Source organism: Anticarsia gemmatalis, chromosome 22 (assembly GCF_050436995.1).
Source record: "Anticarsia gemmatalis isolate Benzon Research Colony breed Stoneville strain chromosome 22, ilAntGemm2 primary, whole genome shotgun sequence".
Lineage (NCBI taxonomy): Eukaryota > Metazoa > Arthropoda > Insecta > Lepidoptera > Erebidae > Anticarsia > Anticarsia gemmatalis.
The window spans coordinates 6,787,430-6,814,593 of NC_134766.1; the positions used below are offsets into that span (position 1 = coordinate 6,787,430).

At 34.6% G+C, this 27,164-nt stretch overlaps 2 protein-coding genes across 3 annotated transcripts in view; both read right to left on the minus strand.

Moving 5' to 3' along the window:
- eya (eya transcriptional coactivator and phosphatase 2) overlaps positions 1–813 on the minus strand; it is a 50,829-nt gene extending 50,016 nt beyond the window's left edge. Inside the window, exon 1 of one of the 2 annotated variants that reach the window (XM_076129288.1) lies at positions 536–813. The gene's annotated coding sequence lies outside the window, so the exon portion shown is untranslated. Of the gene's footprint in view, positions 1–338; positions 432–535 lie in introns of those variants that run through there. The other variant, XM_076129289.1, reaches the window with a different exon arrangement.
- Positions 814–1,288: 475 nt separating this feature from the next.
- On the minus strand, positions 1,289–13,055 carry LOC142982597 (ethanolaminephosphotransferase 1-like). Its single transcript, XM_076129170.1, has 10 exons — positions 13,014–13,055; positions 10,316–10,400; positions 9,596–9,664; positions 9,012–9,210; positions 7,253–7,409; positions 6,578–6,686; positions 5,681–5,835; positions 4,901–5,081; positions 1,930–2,106; positions 1,289–1,432 (listed from the first exon to the last, which is right to left on the minus strand). The coding sequence occupies exons 2-10, from the start codon at positions 10,370–10,372 to the stop codon at positions 1,367–1,369; spliced, it is 1,170 nt and encodes a 389-aa protein (XP_075985285.1). The 5' UTR covers positions 10,373–10,400; positions 13,014–13,055; the 3' UTR covers positions 1,289–1,366.
- Positions 13,056–27,164: the final 14,109 nt, after the last annotated feature.

The following is a 27,164-nucleotide window of genomic DNA, read 5'->3' on the forward strand; positions in this document are numbered from 1 at the left end:
CTGATAATGTTTATTATATTTGAGATTCTTGAAAAAATCTACAAATTACCTATGCAATGACTTGTTTTATTAAGTTTTTGGTTAATAATAATATTTTATTCTAGCAATATTTTTATATTATAATTTATATTTCGCTGAATTATATTAATATAATTGTTACGAAATTAGTAAGTGTTCCGAAATCCTAGCTTCCAAATAGTGCCGTCGTTCAATATAATAAAATCAATGAAAATCTAATTATAATCATTTTAAATTTTGATTATGTATTAATTTCAATAAAACAAGTTGTAGACATTAATAGAAAATAGATTTTGTTAAAAGTTTCTATAAATATTTACCTCATAGATATTCAACATGTCTCCGTCGTTATCATTTATATTGTATCAAATTCTATCTCCTCAGTACTCAACATCATCCAGCATGCGTTTTTATTTTATTTTTATTAAGAAAATATCATGCCTTGTTTATGCCACACCACCACAAAGATTTTTATTAAAATCTGTTAATCGCCATTCTCATGAAACACAACACTTACCTAATTATTTAATTAAATAATCTTCGTTCACTAACATGTATATTTTTATTTAATTTCACTCACTTTATTCACAAAAGTTCACAAGTCACAAGTTTTTCGTATTTGTTTTTGTAATACAATACTGTTGTAGCGGTTAGTGCTTTACTAAAAGATTCTTGTTTCTTTAAATCCGGTTCCTATATTTCGTATACGATAATAGACGTCGGGATATTAAAAAAAAATCGGTTCTGTAAACAATTGGAGATCTAACAAAGCAGCGCTTCGCGGCTATCCGAAGCTGTACTGAAATTCTAAACCCTGACTTCGGTGTCCATGTCGCGCACCCCCCATTACTAAATTTCGTATCGGATTTGAAATGACACAACTCGTAACTAACAAAACCCCAAACCCAACTCTATACAATTTAACATAGAGTTTAAAATGCTGCAACGCAATGTCCGACATCAGTCGTTTGTCAAAACTCCCAGCGCGCTACAAGGCTATGAGAACGTATAATTTAAAGACGGAGCTGTGCGCCTACTCGCTTACATACAGTCGTCTCGCTCACTCACACGGCGGAGGTTGGGCAGCTTTTCGCACAGCGCAGCGTCGTCGGATTGCTCATTTTTTTCGCTATTCAGTATTGTATTACGTATTATTTTGTGAATTAGATTGTGTCGTGGTGTCATATTCTGCTCTCTACCTGGCATTCTTTTAACAGGATGGATAGGGAAGCAGGTTGGTGTAATCTTTCTAATATCTTAAACACGAAAATGTAAAAATATAAATTTTATTTCTATAAAATTCTAATATTAAGAATACATTTGGTATAAATAGTTTTAATTAGTTCGTTTATTTATTTTTTTCTTTTGGTACGGTGAAGCAGCTGATTCTGAGGTGTCCGCAGATTTGTTTTACCTGAGAAAAAAAAACTCATTAGTATCGTGCCGAGTGCCTAGCCGTACTTATTGGAAAAAGCTCTTTCCGATGACAAGAAACTTTTTTCGATTGTATATTTTTACAAAAACTATAACTATTTGCAGACCACCTTCCAGCAGCTAAAACTTTACGTAAAATAGACGTCTTATTAAAGCAAACATTAAAACTTCGAATTCTAATTCCGTCACTCATTTGATACTTGTAAAATTCTATCCGAACTTTTCACCAAGAGACTCTACCGCTACACCTATCAGCTTTTCTGCTCATCTACTGTCATCTTTGTATGTGTTTAAAGCTTAAACAAGGCAAATATTCTTTAATTATTCGAATATTTTAAACCTAGCACATAACAAGAATGAGTCTCTACTATAGAGACTCCACCGTGCTTTATTATTCTAATAACTTGCAAAAAAATAAGACTGAATCTAGTCCTATTTTATAATAAGGATCTAAATCAGTTATGTATCAGTTCTTACCACACAAACTCCATAATGCACATGAGCGTATACAACACCAGCTAGCAGAAGAAACAGCGCGGCTGTCTCCAGGAGCGGCTGGTTGAAGGACACCACGATGGCTGCCAGCAGCGGCCAGAACATCGTGTTAATGAGCTCGCACTCACTGTTGCACATCTCGGCAATTATTAGCCGGCTCTGGAGACAAATGGACCAGTTATTATGGAGCTAAAAAAATATTGCAGAAAGACATTTTCCGCAGAAGGAAAAATTGCAAGGAATATTTGCTTTAGATGGCCAAATTGCTTTCCTAATCATCCGATCCGCGAGTTCTTATTCCGAAGGAGTGTTCCACTTTAGTTTTTGTGTTTTTTAGTTTATAATATCATGCGTAAAATAGAGATAAGGAGATATTTATATTACGAGCCCAGGAAGCAAGAAACATACTTCTATTGCGTCGGGAGGTCGTGATTTCGATTCCCACATGTAACAATTATCTGTGCGATCTACAAATAATTATTTCGGGTTTTGTTGTAGGTACTCTGCAGAAGTTCCCGCGACACAATAGCAAACCCAGGTTCAAGAGCTGTCTTTAAATACAATTTTCTATAAGTACGAAAAGTTCAAAAAGTTTCATAATTATGGAAGTTTCAATCAGGATGTCGAACATTCAAGTAGTTATTTATTTCTAGAAAAATACATTTTCCCATACAAACACCTATCGCAGCAATTTATAAAAATAATGCGTATTAGTTTTATGAATTCCTGTAGCGGCTACTAAGTGTATCGTGTGTCAAATAAAACAATACCTACAGGATCAGGTGACGCTGTACATTGCTGTGCGGCGGCGATACGATAAGATTGACGCCGGCTTTCACGAGAAATGTATCAGCAAGTTTTATGTACCTAGTTACTACGTCTTTTCCTAAGTTGTTTCCTAAGCATAAAATTAAGTCTTATAGTAAATAAGCTTAATTTTGATGTTGTAGTTTAATGTACTCTCAAATTAGTTAATTTGCTGTTATGAAGATATCACAATCACAGAAAAATTATATTTAATTGTCTCAAGTAAAGTGTTGCTTAATTTATGGCACGATAGTTGAATATAAATAATACCATTTGTTTATTGAAATAGAATTGAAGATATCCCACTGAGTTTTAATTGACGAGAATCCGGTAGATAAAAGTCTAAAAATCGCTTCCCGTCGGTATCTTCGCCGTTAAAACAACACATTCACGATTTAACTGCAAAGCTTAATGTTGAACTACCACTAGAAGTCCAAATAATGCTCATGTACTCCTTTAAATCTATCAGTAAATATCAATACTAATAACTCAAAACTATAGATAATTTAGATTTTCTGAAAATATTTTTTCGCTTCCGCAAAGTAATTAGTTTTTCCGTTCATCTCCCTAAAACTAACTTAAAGTCCAAATAATGCTCATTTATCTTAAAATTCAATTATAAAATTTTAGTGTTTGTAGTGTTTCGAAACCAATTTTTTTATATACAGAGAAATTATTTTTACGCCTTCGCAAAGAAATTGGTTTTGCAACTAACACTGAATCTCTCGACCTTTTGTAAGCCGATCAGGCTATAGATAGTTTGTGTAGCAACAGTTTCAGTCTCCTATTAGTTGTGTTACTGCCAACAACTATTTATTTTGACATTGCCAATACTTTGGCCTCACATTTCAGTGGCTCAAAAGTCACATGAGTGACCAAATTGTCTGTGAAAAAAAATGGTGACACAGCAAAAAATTGTATCTTATATAGGTATATATAGTGTTGTTTTACATAAATAAATATAATTTAGCAGATGACGCGCACATTCTGAATTAATTTTCGAAATACTTTTATTATATTTTTTTCGTAGTTCTATCTTTTACATAAAAAGAAGTACGAGCAATTTTTATTTATTTTATAACTGAGAATAATTAAAAACCACTAAAAAGTTATAGTTACTTAATAACAGCTTTTAAACATTTATCTCTATAATCGTGAAAGTTATTTAAACACGTAAAACGTAAACTTTTATTTAACACCTGCTATATGCAATTTCAAACACACTATAATTATCATTTTATTACTTTTATAGACACTTTATTTACTTAATTTATTTTAATGATATATTTGCGAGAGTTTAAATCCTTGTATGTATGTTTGTTTTTACCTTTCCATGCCAAAACTACTGAATAGATTTTAGTAAAAGTCCGCAGATTAGGGCACATGCCGCCAAAGTTGTAGACAGAAGCTTCCGAAGACTCACATTGCCTACACTACTTTATCCTTTAATTTAAAAGAAAATAATCAGTCGTACGTCATTAAATTACTTTTAACAAAATCAAAGTCTTTTGAATATTAATTTTCGTTTACAAGTTGTTGAACTGATAACATCGACTAATAATAAATAGATCCGACCGTCGGACTATGAGGTATAATCCTACGACGCTCATAGACTTATTTACTAAATAAATAATAATTTTACTGTGTAGTAGTAGGGTAAAGGTACTATTGTATTTACGCGTTACAAAGGTAGTGTACTCTAATTTTACGAAATACGAATTAAGTCAATGCAATTTCATGTGGCTCTTACTATAATTCTATTACTTACGAAATTTATTGGGATTTTCTGGAGCTTAATGTGGTTATGACAGAAACAAATGCACACTAGCATAGAGTTCGTATAGTTTTAAAAACAACATTTTAAACTTAGATTACTTTGTCAACTCTACCTCAAAATTATAAAAACGATAGTAACTCCATCTACTTTACGCTTACGAATTTAAACGGCTGCATTCAGTAGAACAAAATTGGAAAGCAATATTTATTCATTAGTAATCTCGAGACTAAAAACAAAACCCTATTTCCGTCAAAAATGTAGTAAATTTTAACGCATTATATTATTAAAGGGTTGGTTGTATTTTTCTGTCAATATATTCATTTCAATGAAACGTGAAAAATCTAGTAGCATTACAAAAAGTCTACTCACAGCAATATTACTGAACAATGTTCCGTAAAGGAAGATGAACGCCCTGGGATGCTGTTCCACCACGTCGTTCTTGGAGAACACCGCCCAGACGATCATGGCAACTGTCACCATGAGGATGGCGGATAACGGCCTCAGCATACCCTTGAATGAGTACATCTTGCCGGTACGGTTCTTGTACGACCTATGAAGAAAAACATTTCGATCAATGAGCAAAGGATGTTTGTAAGCATCACCAAGTGGCGTTGTTTGGTCTCTGCCTTCCTCTATTGGAAGCTGCCGAGATTTCTATGTATGCATATTATAGATTTCCGGGATAACATACTATTTCCGTTTTAGTTTTTTAAAGGATCTGCGTCGTGGAGTCAAGACCTTGCCTCTTTGACATTACGGGAGACCCTTACCCAGTATTAGAGGAGTAATAGCAAACTGATTAAATTGGGATAACTAATAATGAAGCCGGGCTTACGTTATACGACAAAAGAAAAGTCTTTATATTGTCCATACTTATTGTTGTTGTTGACAATGCATATTTCTCACTTCTCAGTCCAACTTAACGTCTAAAACACAAATACCTATCAGATATTATTTATACAAGAAATCACTTTGGAAATGTGAGTTAATTAGGACACAACTTCTACATTTCTACAGAGTTATCTAGTGACTATGAATTAATTATTATAGCGCCAAACATCGTCAAAAAATAATGATCAATCAAGGAATATTCTAAAAGCTCCAACAAAATATTAATATGTCTAATAATACTATATGGTTTATACTTACAAATAAACATTATAAATAGCAACAGGCAGCGTAGTAAAAAGTCCCACTGAATGTATCAGCACCTCGAAGGCCTGTGCAAAGGTATACCCGAACAGATACACCTTGTAGACCCCTGGACCATACACGCCTTCTACTATGAAAAGGATTGTGCATACCTGCAAGATATTTAGACAATTAGAACTTAAAGTCCACTAATCTGTGGACTTTAAGTTCTAAATGTCAGGTGTATATAAAATTAGGAATGAGTTTGTTTGTTTATTCTCTTTACACATGAAAATTTCGGTATCATCGCAAGATAGGAACAAAATGGCAGAGTGATAAATGTACGTAAAGAGTAGTTAGAACATTGACGGGACTCAACAAAATGTGGACGAAGCTGTGATAATGATTTAATTAGTATGTAGGTGAAATAAAGGTTGTTCGACAAGGATTATTCCATCATTTTTCTATAAGGGGTTAGTTTTCCCGGGATAATATAGTATCTTCCCGGGAAAATTAACCCAGGAATCCCAGCATAGAAGAGATCATGTTAGAAGAGTTCTTTTAGACCGTTGCTCAACAAAATGACATTATAGATAAACATAAGCGCAGTGGTTTAAGCGGTCACCTCGCCGCAACAACCGCAGCGCCGCGTGTGGTGGGTTCGAATCCCACCCGGGACAAATCTTTTGTGATGAGCACGAGTATTTTTCTGAGCCTGGATGTCAATTTATCTATATAAGTATGTATTTAGAAATATATAAGTATGTTTATCAGTTATTTGGTTACCATAGTACAAGCTCTGCTTAGTTTAGAATCAAATGACCGTGTGTGAGTTGTCCAATGAATGATAATGATGATATTTACTTACATTAACTCCGAATAAAATATTACAGGTATAATAATATGGTTACTCACCCACATGCTCAAGTCATATCCCCAGGGTAGGTACAAAGTCCCTGTACTGTACTTCTCCCAGTGACTGATGTAGAAGTTCAACACCACACTCATTACGATCAGAAATCCTCTGAAAACAATATTTTTATATACTTCTTGACACTATCGATTCTGGGATAACCTTATAATGTCCATATAATACTAATTTCGCTTATGATTACAAATCAGAGTCCAAGTCAATGAATCAATCAAGTCCTCACGACGCTTTCGTCGGAAAATGTCGACAAAAATATAGCGTCGTGGGCACGTTCTGATTTGTAGAGTATAGCCGACTATAGCCGACCGTGGCGGTCAATGGGTAAAAGATCGTAATTTAATTTGGGAAACGTGATCTCAAAAATGATAAAAATTTAATTTTGAGGCTACACTTACAATTTTTTTATTAAAAAGGCGGCATTATTTTGGTACAGTGATTAAAACATCATGATTAAATAATTGACTTCCTTCAAGATGAAAACTAATTAAAAAAAGAAACACTTTTATATTTAATTTGTAAGCTGCATTTGTCCGTTTTAGATAGTTGCAAAGCTTATGAAACCTCATTCGCCCGTAACGAATTAGTCTATATCTCGACCTTCCACTTCGCCTAAGAGGGGTAATGGCAGAATTATGACAACTATAAAAAAGTGAATTTACCTAAAACACGACACAGAATATTCCGGGTCTCGTCCGAAGATGGACATGATGGTGTAAGGAATGAGGAACACGATGTACGAGTCCAGGCCATGGTCGAACAGCTCGCCCAGTGGCCCGGACACACCCAGCCGACGTGCTTGCTTGCCGTCTAGACCATCTGTGAAAGAGAACAGGTGATAACAAAATGATAACCATACATGCTGGACGCTGGTCATACCACTCCTAGACTTAAGTCATAGTGCCAGAGTAACTCTGTTCAAATTTATTGCTGAAAAAGCGCTGTACGTTCAATAATATTATGCAATATAAAATATTACAAAATATGTAACAATATTGGTAGTCTAAAGGTAATCTAACTTTTTCATCACAGGTAATGTAAATCCACCCAATAGTTAATGAACAATGATTTCGAAGTTAAACAAATTCTCTTCCACCCAGATCTATTTAAATAAGCAACTAGATGAAACACTATTATGTAACATACATAATATTACGCCCTCTTCCCAAAGGGGTAGGCAAAGACAAAAAAAAACGCCATTAGGTACGATCCTTACGAGCTTCCCTTAACACTATTAAGAACATAATAATATCCGAATCGAAATATTACATTTGGCTTTTCAGGTTAAAAAGGGCTCTTATTTGTTGAAACGGAAAATCAATCAGACCCACCGTTACCGGCTTAGGAAATTCTAGGTACATAAGCCAGTTTTTTCCATCTATATTCTATATACATTTATTTTAATACATCAAAAGTAGCCTACTGAAATAAGTCCACAGTCCACTGTGACTCACTTCAGAGGTGTGAAACACGTGGAACATTCAGGTCAATTGTTCCCCAAGGTGAAGGTCATATTATGATTCACTATTCATATAAATAATTCCACACATACATCTAAATTACCTACAAACTCGCTTTGTCTGTCTCGTGTATGTGACGTCACTATACACTATTGTTTTATTTACATAATAAAAATATTACATACTAGCTGACCCGCGCAACTTCGCTTGCGTCCAATAAGAGAGAATGGGTGAAATTTTTCCCCGTTTTTGTAACATTTTTTACTGGTACTCTGCTCCTTTTGGTCGTAGCCTGATGATATATAGCCTATATCCTTTCTCGGGTATCAAAGTATCTCCATACCAAATTTCATGCAAATTGGTTCAGTAGTTTAGGCGTGATTGAGTAGCAGACAGACAGACAGACAGATAGAGTTACTTTCGCTTTTATAATATTAGTATGGATAATTTCATTGACTTTAGGAACTAATAAGGTCAAAGGTTAAGGCTTATATAGGCTCTTTAAAACTTCTTGCCCAGACAAGTCCATGCCCTTCTATGTACGAGTTTTGAGTAGTCTGGGCATAGGTTTGAGTAACGTTTCAGAGGCTGAATGGAACTTAGATAAGACATGGTCACTGCGTGTTGGTCAGAGTCGTAATTATGATAGCCGAGGAACATCTAGGCTGTCTAAATTAGTAAGACGTAATTTACATGGTCTAGGAACACCTAGACTATACTAATTTACACCGCAAATACTTCATCATACCATAGGCTTCTCGAAGGATAAGTTGCTCAACCTAGAAAGCTTGGTGTAAACCTTTAAGTAGGTGACTAGGAAAATAACATACTTGTAATAAAAAATCCCGCAAGGCAGACTTTGGGCAAGACCCATGACCAAAAATATTAATTGCATTACCATTGGGTGCTTGCATCCCACTAATCAACTTCTTAATTAGGTACTACAAATGCACTTACCCACCTAAATTATAAGCCAGAAAGATCAGCGCTCCACACAGTATATACACTTTGTTGGGTATTTCACTAACGTACGGCGGTCCTGGCCGGCCCCCTGCCGCGTATAGGTCGTAATCATGTATAGAGAGGTGCACGGTAGCTAACAACATGCATAGAAAGCCGGCGAATGTTATTGAATTCGGTGCTATTGATTTTGGTATTATCTGTGGACGAGAAAAAAAAGGATTTTTAAAGAAAAAAATTGACATATTGCGGTTTTTAAGACAAAAGATAAAAATAATATTTGTTAAAAATGGTTGCTTAGTTCGTCCACTATATTTCATTTAAAATTATATAATGCTCTGCCTCTTGACTTATTCAGCATACTTAAATTAAATCTTAAGTAAAACTATGAAGGTGTATGCGATGACGTATTTAACTTATTAAATAACAATATTTGCATACAAGTTCCCACGATTATTCAACTATTCCACTTGGATTCCAAAGGTTGATAGCAAAAAAATATATTGTAGAATTGAGAACCTTCTCATTTTTTCGAAGTCGGTTAAATATCTTGTAATAGATATACAATATTATATTTTTACTTACTTTGACTAGAGTATTCCATGTTGGGTGCATCACATATTGACTGAGAGGGCTTGTGTCTACTGCGCTGTACTGAAAACAAAGACAATTCTTAGTACATTTCATACTACCAGTATTACTGTATAATATTATGTTTCATATATATACTATGCTATTCATTGGTTATCTGCCATGCCCTTTGTTTATTAACTTTGATAAAAGCTAAACATTATCTAGTATAAACGCACTTGCCGTTTCATGGATAAGCTTCTTATGCCCCTATGCATAAAAGCCCAAGCCTAGTTAGTACTAGGTATATTTAGTCAAATAAAGCAGTGAGCAAGCCTGCTCTTTCTCTTTCTTTCTTTAGCCTGCATAGCATTGACATAGATACCAAGTGAGGGGCCAACGTTTTAACCACCAATATTATAGAAAAAAGGTTTTCATAATGCATGCATTCTGTATCTACTTACACAAAATCACGCCCTTTCCCATAGAAGGCAAATACCAAACAAAGTATTTATTTGTATTAAAAAAGTATTTAAGAAGATCATTGGTCATGACGTACCTACCTAATCTATTTTTCATTACCACCAGAAGGCCTTCACTTCACACACGAAGTACCAGGCACGCATAAATGCTTAGGAGGTTATCACTAAGCAACAGCCGATACGATATTATCAACACACATAATCTCTACGATAGTGAAATTCTTACTACTAAATCAATATTCAAGGTTCTTACCTTATATTTATTTAATCCACTCAATTGCCCGTATTTTAAATATTTGTGGTTAAACATTTTGTACAGCTACACTCCACACACGATACTGAGGAAATAACAAAAACACAGAATATTAAGGAAGTAGTAAGGTCAAGAAATAATAAAAAAAAATTGCTTGCGTAAGAACGGTCATTGTTTTTGTGAGCAAATACTGAATAACTTGTTTATGAATAATTGAAGACCTAAGACTTTAATCATTTTGTAATTAATATACATAGGTATGTACACGCTTTCTTCCCATAGCGGTAGGCAGAGACTATAGAATGCAACTTGGTTCGTTCCTTACAAACTTCCCTTGCCTCATTCACATCCATACATCTGGTCATTTGTAATTAGTATAGATTGTAAATAAAGTTATAGTCATGATAATAAAATCTATATATACCATTATAGATCTAACCCCCTTGTTTCTGAGGTGCATTTAACGGTAGTTTATCTATTCAATAGCGTCAAAACTCATACAAAAAAACGCTACTGAATAGATAAACTACCACTTAATGTAAGTACTCAGAATTAGGGTTAGTATTTTATTTGAAAGAATGTGTGATGCAAAGGTTAAGGTGAATGACATGCTTATATCACTGCACTGGTTTTCGTAGCTTCGATTACACTTAAATCAAATATTTTTATACAGACTTAATAGTCATGAGTTCGGAATAACTAAATATTATAATATTACGAATGCTTAATTTTGTGCTCTTAGCTAATTAATTAGTATTTGTGTGAAAATTACAAAAAATGATCATTGTTTAACCAAGTATAGAAATTTTAGATGAGGTAATTAAATTACTCAGTTATTTTTCACAAATATTGTATAATATTAGTAGGTATAATAATATACCATCGAAATTTAACCAAAAACTAAAATATTTCTTGTTTAAAAACGCGGAAGTTGTATGTTTATTAAACTTTGTGTATTGCGTCAAAGTGCATTCTCCAGACCGGTTATGTGTTATCATTATTAGATGTTACGTCAAAACCATAATTATATAGCAGATATTTATCACTGATATCGTAATATATATCTAATATCGTTTTCCTGCCTAATCTGTGTTTCCTAGGAAACAGTGAGCAAGAATACTAAAGGCAGAAGGAGGAAAACATCGTGGGAATTCGATTCGGCACCCATGAAATGAAGTCATTTATTTAGTTTAGTTATTTTAATAATTAAGTCAAACGGATTAATACGGTACTTTTGAATACAGGGGTTATTTTTAAATGGAAAGAAATGGACATGTTTAAGGTCAATAACACTATTTGAAATGCAACAATTTTATTTATAGCGATATTTAGTACCAAGAACCGGAAAACTGAACTCATCGCTAGCTTTTTATGCGAATTATTACAATAAAATTTACCCCAAATTTTCCTAAAGTAATCCCGTAGTAAAGTTTTACAGTAAGTTAAAATTTCTTTAATTTGAATAAGTAAGAAATGTTTTTTTTGTGATATTTAATTCTCGTATGTACAAAGTATAACGAATCGTTTCTTGCAAATTTTAATGACCTTTGCATGTAATCTAAATTTAAATTAAATTAATGATACTTAATTAGCTTTAAACAATGTAGAAACTCATTGACTTTCAATTAAATTGCTTACATTTTGTTTACAAAGAGTATTTTTAACCCGTAAACAAACAATAGCTGTTAAACGGACAATAGACCTTTGACCTGTGAATGTCCCGAAAGTAAGGTTTGGGAAAAGAAATACTGTAGATTCCTTTACAAGATTTAGCTATCCTATCCACAAAAAAGTAAGAAATAAAATCTACTAATATTATAAATGCGATAGTTTGTGAGAATGTATGTATGTGTGTATGGATGTTTGTTACTCTTTCACGCAAATACTAATGAACCGATTACGATGAAATTTGGTATGTAGGTAGCTGAAGATCCAGAATAACACATAGACTTTACACGGGAAGGGTTTCCACGCGGACGAAGTCGCGGGCGGCCTCTAGTATTACATATGAAAAATATCATACACTATTAGAGACAAATTTTGGCTAATGAAGATGTGAAAAGGTCTTGAAGCATGGTTTGTAAAATATATTTCGGCTTGTTTACTAGCATTCTATCTGTATGCCCGCCCTTCTGGGAGAGAGTCCTACAAAACCCTGCACTCCACCCAGAGGGCAAGGGTATGCTTAATGCATTAGCCACGTAAATGCTATCTATAACCACTGAGTAACTAATTTGAATAAATGATTAATTTATTGAAAATTATGAGCAGTCTATATGTCAATAACATATAATGACTCGCTGTATTTACATACAAATTATGTAAATCCTGCATATCACGTTATTCACATTACATCATAAGTTTCACTATCATTTACTACTGATAACGACGTATTATTTCACTTAAATGACATTAGTTCTATGAAACAAACTGCACGCACTTTTCAATAGCAACTTGGCGAAATACACTACCAAGAACAACGTTTATAAGACTACTTTAAAACAGGCAAAAGTTTCTACGTCTTTTACATTAAAACTACTAAATCGATCGGAGTAAAATTTGGCATACACATAGTTTATAAATTTAACTAACACATAGGATACTATTTAACTTTTCACACGCGTAATTGCAAGCAAAAAAATAGGTTTTTTCAACACGAATGTAATCAGTAGGTAAAATAATGACCAAAAATACTAACTGTTTATAAAATACGTGTGTTTTCGAACAAAATGGTAGAAATACTGATAAATGAATGATTTAATTGTAATCTTACGAATATGTGGCCTTAGTGTTTAATCAATGAAGACGGTCAAAGATTAGATAACAGTACAGAAGTGTACTCATTGATTGTGGTCAGTAGCTATAGATAACCTATAAGTTAAATTGTTAATCCGGTTTTACCGGTTCTGGATAAGTCTCTCTCTTATCGTATGGTTAGTGGTCAACCTAGTGTCAAAGTTGCTCAAGCCGCCCGAAGGCCTTTGACGTGGCTTAACGACTGTTATCTTAATCGACAACAACCGGGATCGACTTTTTGCGTGCCCTCCGAAGCACGGAGACGCCCAGTTCAACTACCACTATGCGGTCACCCATCTATGGAATGACCGCGCCAACGGTTGCTTTACCCACAGATCGTTTACCGACCGGTGAGCGCAACTGGCTATCGGATAACTTACCAGATGAAACTTTGACAGTAGGTTTCATACTTTTACTGGCACTTTATCTCAAGTAAAGGTCATGAGACATTTATTCCTAAGCTGCACAACTGAAGCTGAAAGCAGTTTTTCAATTCATCATTCTGGGGGATATATTTTAAGGTAACTATAAAAAAAATAAAAGTATGTCATACCCCCGGTTTCTGAGGTGCATTTAGCGGTAGTTTATCTATTCAATAGTGTCAAAACTCATATAAAAAAAACGCTATTGCATAGATAAACTACCGCTAAATGTACTCAGCAACCGGGGGTTAATCCAGGTTATACATTTTCTGTCTGCAAAATTGAAATCAAAGTCGGTCAGTACTTTTTACGAGAAAGAGTATGGCAATATTTATCGAACAATCAATCCGACTCGACTCATTTGTTCTTCTTGTGCCCATGGGGTTCATAAACACTTATTCGGTTTTACCGCCCGGCTAGGCCGACTAACGCCGAACCCAATAAATATGTAGAAAGTCTTAGAAACAGGCATTTACCAAACCTCACAAACAGTGGCGTAGCGTGTATTGGCGGGACCCCGTATAAAAAAATTTTTGGGGACCCTTATATCGTTTGGGGGCCCTTATATTGTTTGGGGGTAAAGGTTTTTCACTAAAGAAAATTATATTAAATATTAATATGCATGCAAAGTCCCCAACCCGCACTTGGCCAGCGTGGTGGACTCAAGGCCTAACCCCTCCCTCATTACGGGAGGAGACCCTTGCCCAGCAGTGGGACATTAATGGGTTAAATTTAAAATTTAAAATTTAAATTAATAAAAAATATAATTTAAATTTTAAATTTTATTATTATTTATTTTTTCTTACACACTTTTAGGGGACTCCGTGGCCCGGGGGCCCCGTATAATTGCTACGGCAGATACGGCGGTAGCTACGCCCCTGCTCACAAACTTCCGTATTTTCAGTATTAGTTAGATTAATTAATGCAAAATGTCAAATATGTCATCATCTACTAAATATCTCACGGATTTCCTTTGTACTTCGTCCGGACTCATTTAAATCACTTTACATTGTAATAATGTTAATAATCAATCGATCAGAGGATTATCATATCTATATGTTATATAATCAGTACCTTATCTGTATGTTACGAGACTCACATATACTGATAACAAGTTTATATTGATAATGTATCTGTAATCGTTATTATTAGTTAATTATTTTGACCTATATGAGGATATTTTAAAGGTTGATTATGTTGGGAATTAAAATTGCTAAAAGCTTCGTGTTAAAAGTTTGTAAAGGTCGTACCAAGTAGCGTTTTTTGGTCTCTACCACTCTACCACTATGGGAAAAAGGCGTGATACTTTGCATGTTAAATATATTAAGGGCTTATATATGTTTCTGTCAATTTCTCCTCACTTGTTTTTTACTTCTTTCAGCTAAGTACTAGATGCCTATATATCGACCGGTCATACGTACAAACGGATGGTATATTAACCAGGATGCCTCAGACTATGTTTGGTGTGAACCTGAAGAAAGCGCCAATATACTGTGAACAAATAATTTAAATTTCAGCTAAAATACAACACAAGTCTCTTTGAGTCGTCCTATTTATTGCAGAAAGCCTTATCTGACAGGCACACAGTCCTAAACTGAAAATTATTTGTAATCGATACATGGACTGAGGAGGTAAGTAGGTATGTGTGTTTTAGAAATAATTATCATATGCTCCAATGGCGAAGGAAAACATAGTGAGAAAACCTTGCATGGCTAAAATTTGTTAAAGACATTTATTGAAGGCATGCCCCAACGCGCACTTGGCCAGCGTGGTGGACTCAAGGCCTAACCCCTCCCCTCATTACGGGAGGAGACCCTTGCCCAGCAGTGGGACAGTAATGGGTTGCATTTATATTAAAAAATACGAGCATTCGAAAGATAACTTCAGTCCTGTACCTCGATTCTGTACCACTATCGACTACCGACAACCGGCTAGCTATCGACATTTTGACATTTAGAATGTACTGCCAAAAGGTTTCCTACGACACCCGTCAGAGGCGCTGATCAGATTTTTATACAAAATTTCTCGATGACAGTTCGGTTGTCGGTAGTCGATAGTAGTAGAGAATCGAGGCACTGGTGTTCAAGATTTCTGAAGTGTTACGTAATTATAACGTGTGAAGTCCCTAGTCCATTATGCATCGAATCGTCTCGACAAGCCGTTGTTAATAAAAATTGACCCACTCGCTTGATGCCGGGGCTAATTGATGCACTGAACTGGATGTTGCATTCGTTCTCGCCTATAAACTGTCGCGGTTTCAGTGCGAGATGAGATGAGCGGAGATGAGTAGAGAAAAATGATGGTTTAGTTTTTTTATGATGATTGATTTGTTAAGTGAGCAAAAAAGTACTATCTATATACATAGGTATATAAAACTCGGTAGGTGACTGACTGACTGACTGACCTAGTCTTATTATAAATCGATCCTTTTACGATACAGAATTTTGATTTGTAATAATGTTTAGAATTTAAGATCTAGATCTTGAAAAATATTGTTGTAATTTAATTTATAATTTTTATTTTGTATGAAGTTAAGAAATTTATTATGAAATTGTTAAGTAATAAATACATGAATGAATTTGTCCTACTGTCTCTTAAAATGGTGGTTGAGTTATAAAGGCTACTAGTACAATGACCCCTTAAACTGTCTAGATCCGATTTAGATCTATTTTAAATCCAATAATGTTCTATACCCGGCACTGAAACCGGCTACCCTTGGGTAGATTATTGGAATAGACTTTGATAAGGAAGAAATTAATTTACCAAAGAAAAAAAAATGTTGTGACGATTGAATCTCGTTCGTTACTTATTCGACTTAGCACTCTTAATAAAACGCTCTGTAATCGCTTATCAGCCTCCTCCGCTGTCAGTGAGCCCGTGCCCTACACGCGACACGTAAAAATAGACGTATGTTCATTTGTCGAAGTGCACAATGAGTTACGAGTGCAGACGTGCTAATTGCTCGTTATTTATGATGTCCTGGTAACTCGCACTAATTATCTACGCGTTGATAATATGCATCATTGTAATTTTGTTTAGGTATTATTTACATTGGAATTTAAAGTATGAAAAATAGCGTTTTTATAATTATAGTACATATTTTACATGGAGCGACTGCTTATCCGATCTTCACATCCCAGTTACTTAAGTTATAACACGATACCCTTCAGTAAGACTGGTTATCAGACTTTGAAACGACTGTCAAAGATATTTGAAAATGTCAGCAAGGACCCACAATCGTGCCTTCCAAAACCCGGAGGGGCTCGGTATGCATAAGACGGTTACCCATCCACAGAACGACCTCGGCAAGCGTAGCCTCAGAGATCCATCCGCACGGCTGTTGTTAACTAAGCCACAGCTAACAGAGGGAATACAAGTAAATATTAGGTCGGGGAAAAAGTCTTTTCGCATTATAGTATGTATGAACTTGTAATAAAATCTTTTCTCTACACAAAAAAGCTCGATATTTAGGTACTTCACGGGCTCACTGAAATAAACCTAATGAACCGTGTACTCATTTGTAATTCTTGAAGCCAAAGAGATTGTATTATAAGTTCATACATACTATAATGCGAAAAAACTTTTCCCCCGACCTAATATTATACGTAGAAAGACATGTAGTTAGATCAAAACAAAGACAACCTAAGCTATCAAACTAGATTCAGTATAGTGTACGTCTGTTTGCCCAGTTACCGGTAGTTATTAGCTACACTCGACACCAAACGGATTGTCTTGTCTTACTCAATCAAACCGTAAGTTGTATTACTGCATTGTCTGCCCGAAATTATACCACACTAGCTTCCGTACACGGCTCTGTTTGTGAAGAAGGATTTTCGTGATCTTTAAAATATTTGTATACTTACTTATTTTTGTATTTATTCTTTGGTTTCTTTCCTTCCTCTATAGGAACAAGGCGTGATTTTATTATGTGTGTATATTTTAGTGAAATGAATGGTGTTGTAAGATATTGTAGCTTCGTATTGAACTAAATCGGTTTAGTAGTTTTGTAGATCATGTACATGTATAAACTAATTACTAAATATAGGTTTTACTCACAGTATTTTACAAAGTAAGCTTATAGGTTACTTTGCCGATTTTTCTCAGTCCGATGAATATGTAACGAAAATCTTACCTATAGTTTATTTTTTAGATACTTACATAGCGTAGGAAACTGGGTACTCAACTAAAAAATATAATCATCTACAATTGACAACATTTCATTTTTTTAAGTAACATATATTATCATTTTATTTTAAACTAGATGTGAAATAAAGGGACCCATATTTTTTATTTTTGTGATATTCAGTTATTTTCATTCATGATTTTCACTTTGAAAATTGTTTCATTCTAAACAGACGTAAGTGCCAAATGACGTCACATATACGGCGGAATAGCATATAATGCCTTTGCCTCACAAGTAACACCATTTAGAAAAAAATATTATAAATGTCAGTGTCTTGTCAACCTGGCGCGTCTATCTTATTATTGTTTGCTTACAAATACATTATTAATTGTTTTATAAGTTATTATTTTCCGTTCTCCGTTATGTATAAGTCATAAAGGTATCTGAAGGATTCCAAGTTGCTGATAGTTGGAACCTGCCCAGTGTAAATTACTTAATGCTTTTGGAATATATGCACGAAAACATACTTACTTATGCATTACTTTGTCCATATTTTCTGAAGAATGTGAGAAGCGAAAAATAGACTCAGGACAAATTCTGAATTATTGTGGTAACCATCAGCCTACTTTAAAGGACTACAGCATATTTAATTTAATGCTCCAGTATATACACCAGCAGCAAGACCATAGCTATAGGGGTTTTAATCAGTTCTGTCAAGATGCTCTAAGTGAAAAGGTGGTTGACAGTGTGGCTGAAGCAACAAAAGATCAAGCAGATTCAAAGCTGTGGCATTCCATGTGTCAGGGAAGAGTCACTGGTTCTAGGATCTATGAAGCAGTACATTGTCAAACAGGAAATGGTGTTTTGGTGCAAAGTATCTTAGGTGGCAATAAAGTGCCTGAATTTAAAGCCACAAGACGAAGTAAAACATTATAAAAACAGATAATTAAAATATTAGAAAATGATTTTGGAGCTATTCTAAGTTCAGGCCTAATACTAATATTTGTGTTATTGGTGTTTCACCAGATGGGATTTCTGCGAAATTTGTTCTGGAGGTAAAATGCCAAATAAGTGGAAAAACAATCAAGAATTATGTTAAAAATGGCAAACTCCAAAAATAATGTAAGGCATAATAATGGTTCAGATGCATGCTACACATAAATTATTGAAAGATCTGTTTTGTATTGCTGATCCAACTTTTGAACGGACAAAATTAATACACAAATATTGAGTACGATGCAAATTACACTACAAAGATTTTAGAAGACGCTGAACCATTCTGAAAGCAATATACTGTTAAGACTATTTTAGAAAGTGTTAAATAAAACAAATTGAAATTAGTTTACGTCTTTTTATTCATTTTTTATTATAGGACTATGGAGATTTATTGACCCACATGCTACTGTGACTATTTCATCTAAATGTTGAATTAGTTTATTATATTTATATAACAGTGTGGTTTGAGTATCTTAAACACGGACACACAACACCAACAGCATTACACCATTCTTGCTTGTTTGAGCTAGGCACAGCAAAAAAATGTTTTCGATCGTCTCCAGAACTGTTTTCACAAGATGGCACAAGACAATATTTAAGATCCTTCATAACCCTATACTGTTAAGTGTTAACTAGGATTCATTTTGAGAAATCTATAATGTTTAATGTTCTTAAATGATGCTAAATACTTCAATGACTTATTTATTGTGGTATTTTCATGTTTGTTTACTTTAAAACATTATTGACATTCCAAATGTCAATCTACATAACTTTTATTCAAATTGCAAAGGCAAAGGTAATACGTTATTCTTCCGTATATGTGACGTCACATCGCATTTTTTGGTTTTTATTTTATTTCTCCCGAAATATTGAGCCAAAAAATAAAAAAAAATATATATTGTATTCAGGATGAGAAAATAAAGAAATGGTATTTTTATTTTAGGTGCTTTAAAATTTTGAAATGTTGTCAATTACCTATAAAAATCTACTAAGTACAATACATTATTACGTTCATAAACTTCAAAATTTATTTACGTTTCACTCAATTATTTACGAACCGAGCTCAAATGCTCGCACACCTACAAAACAAACATCAACCGCTGGTGATATGTGTTATATCATTCCGCGACTCATTTTACAACCAGTTTATTTCAAAATCTGTCCAGACAGGATACACCCTTAATTATTTCCAAGACACCCATCCCCCATTCGAAATTACGAGTAATTTTGTCGAAAATAGTGGGCACGCGCTCCCAGAGCAGACATTATGGCGCGTTTCGAATTTCAAATTACGCGCCGGTGTCGGATGGCGCCCTCGCGTCGTCATGGCAACGCACAGGTGTCGTATCGATCTCTCGCTGTGTCTGTACGCCTGGTAGTTTTGGAGAAAAGTATTGGCTGTTTAACTCTTGTTTATTTTCTACATACTTCATGATAATCAACTGGCATCGTTAGTTTCATATTATTGTGTAAACAGGGCACATAAAAAGATCTAATCGCGATTTTTATCTTCTAGGATACTCATTCAAATTATAGCTCATTGTATGTAGGGTAGGGCTATTTGCGAGGTACGATTTATAATGATTGCAACTCATTAAACTATTAGTTCTATGTACTTATCGATATTCGAAGCCATCACGTTACAAGCATTAAGTACTTTACTTCTCTATGGAATCCGTAGCCAATATTAATGACTAAACTACACAATAATAATTTAGACCCCAAAATCAACGTTTTTATATCTCGAAAGCATACAATAAAATGCACATAAACGTCGCAATAGCGAGCGCATTGAGCGCACGCTCCGTAAATTCAACTAAACTAGCTAAACATTAGTTTAAATTAAAACGGTAAAGGCCGTTTTCATTTGCATCGCACGTGATCGTCTGTGAACGCGTCTAGTCGCCTCATCAAGCTGGACTCAGCGATTAATTTGGGGAATTATAGGGTCTTTGTCATAAGCGGTAGCGAGTTTAAAGGGCTGATGATTTGAATAGAATACGTGAGATTTTGTAAAGCGTACTTAAAAATCTTGATTATTTTTCTAGCCGTGTTCGTTTAACTATGATGTTCAGTTATCAAAAATACAATTTGGAGGTATACTTTTCGATATTCGACAGAGTATTATGTACACACGCACGCATTTCGATATTTTTCTGCCACAAATGGACAAAACTAGGATATTTTCATGATTCTTTTCTTGATGCAATCTGCCTAAATTTTAATTAAAAAGTGCTAATTGTAATTTATAAAGCATGACGTGCCGAGCTATAAAGTGGTGACTGTATGTATTTTAACGCATCTTGTTAATTTATTCTAACCCTTAGCAATAACAAAACTATAAAATAATTAAAGCTCTTTGTTGTTGAGTTGAGTCATCCACAATTAAAACTACACAGTATCAATCATCAAATTCCCGCAATATTCTATGATATCACTATATTAGTCACTCCAGACGCCTATTAATCAATTGCCCTTATTCCACCCTCGCTCACTTGCAGATTGCACCAAGCGCCAGCCATTAGCGCGTCGGGCCGGATGGTCTCAGTCTCACACCTATTTACACAGCTTCCTCTTATGCGCTGCGCTCCTAGTACTTGCATATATCTACATATATGCAACGATTGCTAACATTGAAATAGGGGGTGAGATCATAGATACGATTTATTACTGAATTTCAGTAGATTTTTTTGAAAAGATTCAATCTCAAAGAAATTAAAAAAAAATCTCTAATTTTCATCCGTGCTGAATTTTGATGTCGATCGCAGGAACTACGACGAAATAAAAATAATTGGCTCTATGATGATACCCTGAAAAGTCGTCGTTAGAATGTGGCCTTTTGCTTTTTGTAAGCGTATCGGTAAATTTAGAACTGAAAAAGCTTTTAAGTCACAGAATATCGCTAGGTAAAACTGAATAACAATATGATTAGTCTTGTAATCTCATTGCCAAAGAATTTCCTTTTCCAATGATGATGATAGAATGTTGATTTGAAGGGGCACGAACACTCCAATACATGGAGCATCACCCGGATACTTTGTAAAATTGATACAGCTTTGGCGACAACGATGTTTTTTATTCATGGCCCAGTATCAACATTAGTTTTAAAACATGAACATTGTTCAGAACGATAATTAGAACAAAACCTACATTATAGGTACATACATAATATGTACTACACATATCTAATACATAGCAAACGTACATACATAATCTGTGAAACAAGACCCCGATTTATGGTCGTAACAAACCGCAATTCTTGATAACTTATTCTAATACCTACAATACGTCAGTAAGACAGTTGACATGCAAATCATCTGCCGCCGACAGTTAGCTATAAATTCATTGTAGTTGCATTGCCATTTGTCCTCCACAGTAATTGATATAAATGATTGGCTGATGTTGTCATCGTTGCGCTATCACGAGGTTTGTGTATGTTAATTCCTAGATATAGGTATTTGTCATCCGATTTGAGGATCCCTTAACGCTTTAACGCGCTCACGACATTATATTTTTGTCGACATATGCCGACGAAAGCCTCGTGAGCACTTTCTGATTTGTCGAGTATAGCCGACCGTGGCGGTCAAAGGGTTAAAAAGACCTTGAAACGAACAACAAAGGCGTTTGATTTTTTTTATATTGAACACGAGATATTAATGGAGGTAAACTGGCTAATGATAAATGAAAAAATCCATCAGTTTATGTAAGACTGACGATGCAATTGTACACGTATAAGCGTTGTTTTGCTGAAAGTAAGTAGGTAAGCCTCTGAAGGTCAACGGATTTGCACTCACGAATTCGTGTCATTTCAGGACATTTGTATGAAGAAGTAGGGTTTATTCTACTATTCCCATTAATCTGCTTAAGAATTTGGAGTTTGGTTGGCGAAGTCTATATCTGAACGAATTTATAGAACGTTTGCGTTCAAGGTAGTGGAATCATTACAGGAAACCAAAAAGTTTATAAGTACTTTATATCACTAACAAACCATTATCAATTTTTAACCTCCATTTATATGAACGATCCCAACGCCTAATCCTCTCTCATTTAACAAAACTCACAATTAACCATGAACCAATCAATATAAAAGGCATTAAACTCAGTAATAAGTAATCAACGTCAAATCATACAAGACGGCCCAAATCATTCTGATTTGATGACAATTTAAAGTTATTCCGGGACATTGAATTGACTCCGATTCATTTAAAGACGATCAACGACCACAATGACAGGACAGACTGTCGTGTCTCAATTACTTAGCTCTCAAATATGACACAATTATATGACAAAAATTGCAGGATTATAATCTGGTTTGTGTCGTACGAAAAATGTGATTAAAATTTAGTGATTACGTATATTTCAAACGTTAGAATGCGTTTGCCGACAAACGGTTAGCTATCGAGAAATTTTGCTCGAAAATCTGATCAGCGCCTCTTCGGAGCTTCGTAGGAACTTCTTACAGTACATTTTTAATGTCAAACTCTCGATACATGACAGTATCGACTGTAGAGAATTGCGCTTATGTTCTACATACATACATAATGCCTGGTAAAACCGGAGGATTTGACAGAGGTGTATGAAATATCCGCATTTTGCCATTAACAATGTTGGACTCGTGTTATAGAGGGCGAGCCTGTTACCACATGCGAAGCACGTTAACAAATTCCGGACTACTGTAGTTAATAATAATTATTATATTATGATATATTCTAACTTTAAAAATACTCGAGGATACAGTGTGCTAATTTCCCGAAAACAAAATAAATCTTTAACTTTTCTAAATTCTTTTGCTACCTTTTTAAAGTACCTTTGAAACCTCTGTTCATGTTTTGTCTATAAACTGACCGCTTCACACATTATTCAAAACTAAAATCTATACTCGTACAATAGTAATGAACGGCGCACGGTTAATTAAACCAATAAAGAGATGAAGTGCACACATACATACATAGATGCCAGCTGTGTTGTTCACTCATTACTAATAACTTCGATATAACACATAACAATTAGTTTTAGAGGTCAGGGCTGACACGCTGGTGTTTTGTTGAGATTTATATGCAGGTTAACTTTTGTGAAATGACCGAGATGATGAGATTCCAGTTTCAATTCCAATTCAGGTGAAGTGATATTTGTTTTTTATTTTGATTATATTGGCCATGTGCATGACAAACGTTTACGCAATTTCCAAATTGTATAAGACTAACTCATCATACCATGCAGTTAGACTACGTTTCCATGTGGCTCTTCGATAAAATCGTGCATAGCCTCATAGGTCTCAGATTATTTCGAAGTGCTCAAAACAAACAGTTATAAAAATACCAAATCTTATCATAAATTGAAATATGAAACAAGCTCTTATTTACTAATTCAATCTAACAGTTGAACTCGATCAAATTTTTGGTGCCAACCCTAATTAACAATGTGAGTTGCATTACAGTTGAACTGTGCGTATTAGTTGAGCCGCTCGTCTTTTTGTGAGCTATAAGCGGAAACTGATCGACGCGAGCACAAATGTTTGTAAATGCGATAATTTTTAGTTGCACGCATGCTGACTTAATAAACCGCGTGCTAACAATGTAGTGTAAGGTTTAATTACACGTAGGGCTGGCGACAATAGGCCTAATAGTCTTTACTTACAAGAGGAGATCTTTAACATTTCAAGTATCTACATAGTTTCCTTTCTGTACCTAAGATTACATTAAGTCCCGCTTGTATTTAGGTATTGAGAGCTATATAGGTAGATTTATATTATATAAGGGCCAGTTTCACAGCTTATTAGCAAGAGTCAGATAACCTATCTACTAGGTAAAGTCACAGTAATAGTATGATAACAACTGTACATCAACCGATAAGCCTTAATCGATTAAAATGAACCGAAAACGGAAATGAATAAAATAACAGCGTCTTTGTATCACTACACTGTAAAAAAAATTTAGAACATTGTTCAAAACAAAATATCGTTTTGAAATCGCTTAGAATATCTAGTGAAAATCAGAGCAAAAGCATCGAAAAAAAATTGTCTCTCTTTAGTCTTTGGTAGTTGAATTGTCAATGCCATTCTTTTAGGAGTCGATTAAAAAACCGGCCAAGTGCGAGTTGGATTCGCACACGAAGGGTTCCGTACCAAAAAGCGGCAAGGGAAATACATCATTTGTGAAAATTTCAGCTTTAGCTATCACGGTTTATGAGATATAGCCTGGAGACAGACAGACAGAGAGACTACCCTTTTTGTACGGACCCTTATAAGCATATAATCCAACGTAATCTGCAATTCGTCATCAGTGTTAATTACTATGATGTGTTTATGTGCATTTAATGAGAGGCGGGGTCTGATCATAAAGAAATGTGGTACTTTGTTTTATTGCATAACTGAATATTAGTGAGCGTTATGTGTGGCCTGTCGTATTATTTAATTGATGAATACTTTTTAACGACAAAGAAGTTTGTGTTTAAGAAGGTTTATAGTACTTTTTAATGAAAAAGAGGTTTCACGTTGTTTAAATATTATATTGAGTTGTTCTAGCGTGTATGATGTTCGTGGTGCATGGTGTTAAATATTATCTTTTATCGATTTCGTCGTGAATGTGGCTATCAAACAGAAAGGATTTTAGTAGCTTGTTCTGTCATAGGAAACTGCACTGACTTACTCTAGAGAACTAATTTATGAGTATCTAAGCGGGATAATAAGATACATGTTTATATATTATTACAAAATTTTATTTAATTATTATTAAATAAGACAGTTTTGGTAAAACCCTTCTCAACTTCTACACTGTTACGTGTGACAATATCTGGCAATCGCTACAAAAACCTAAACATTTTCGAAAAAAATAAACAATACCAAATTTTAATTTTACTTCGCATGATCGCCAAATAATTATACCTATCTAAAAATATCAAGTCTTGTATTCGTTTGAAATCTGATCTCATTTTGGCGCGATAACAGTTTTCTTTTGTCTTCAGTGACGTTCAAGAGCAAGTCTACAATCTCTATTACAATTTGTTAAGTTTACACTTTGCACAAACTCATAGACAACTCGTTACTTCATACTTTGTTATACAGCAGCTCTCAACCTTCGGCAACAGATAATTTTACAGCATATTGTATTGCAGTAAGAATAAGTAGAACTGTAATTTATCAAAATTTTGTTCTTTTACCAATGCACAATTAGTAACATACATAGACATATTGTTTTATTATATAGCAGCAAACCAATTTTTTGAGGTTTGCATCAATTTAGTAAATTTTACGTGATCCGCTCCCGGCCAAAGTGTGTTCCTTTGTAAAATTAAAGTTTATTCGATCACTTACACTTACAAAACTAACACATTACTCTTTTTTCATAACTCCAAAACCTCTAAAATTCATAACTTTTAAACTCTCGCGTTGCATGTTTAATGTATAATAGAATACGGGAATTAACGCGAACACGCATTTTACCTTAAAATGCCTAACGTTTCGGCGCAGGTTGCACTCGCCGTGGTCCCAGGCAGACTGCCTGGGACCACGGCGAGTGCAACAGGCAGACTGCCTGGGACCACGGCGAGTGCAACCTGCGCCGAAACGTTAGGCATTTTAAGGTAAAATGCGTGTTCGCGTTAATTCCCGTATTCTATTATACTCTAAAATTCAAACGTTGAGACGTTCCATGGAAACAGTTTAAATTTTACAAACTGTCATGATGAACGTATCGCGGTAAATAAATGTTGATAACACCTGTCCGAGGCTGTACGCAGTGTTGTCTGTGCCAGATATCAGTTTCAGTCACGGTTCGGATCCTTTGATTTTGTCCGTCGGTTTCTAAAAACTTCACAATATCATGTTACTAGTCTATTTCGCAACAATTAGTCTATGAAACAATGGCTGAAGACTTTCATGGCCGACGAAATTCAGATTGAAAATGTTTGGTTGTTTAGAAACTCATTAGTTACTGTAGCTTTTCCTACAGTAACTAATAATCTAACAAGCTAAAACGAATATTTTTTTTACAATTACGCATTTTGATCTCTTTGTAAAACAAACCTGTGAGTTATACAGACATATTATGAATTGAAAACCTTAAAATTTTTAATATACTACCAATTTTTGAAGATTTTATTTAAATTTTATCTGTATGATTCTTAAAAATAAACGTGTTTTGTCACATTTTCAAATTAAATCTGTTTAATCATATCATGAAAACTAGATGACACATTCTATTTGCTATTTTAAAGATCGGAAATGATTTAATAGTCATTTTGCGTGTGTCCGGCGCGGTCACGGTTTGCGCGGCAGATCGACGGTAACCGGACGCCATGTTGGGCCGCCATGACACCGCTTTGACAGCTGTCATTCGTAGCGGACATTCAAATTTAGAATGTTTGAATCATATTCTTGGATAAATGTTGTTTTTTTATTATATTTTGTCAATGAACTTTTGTTTTTATGACGATGTATTGAGAAATAAATGTAGTGTTACTTGTTATGTAAAGCAACATTGGTCGTCCGTCAATTGTTCAAGGCTTACATAAT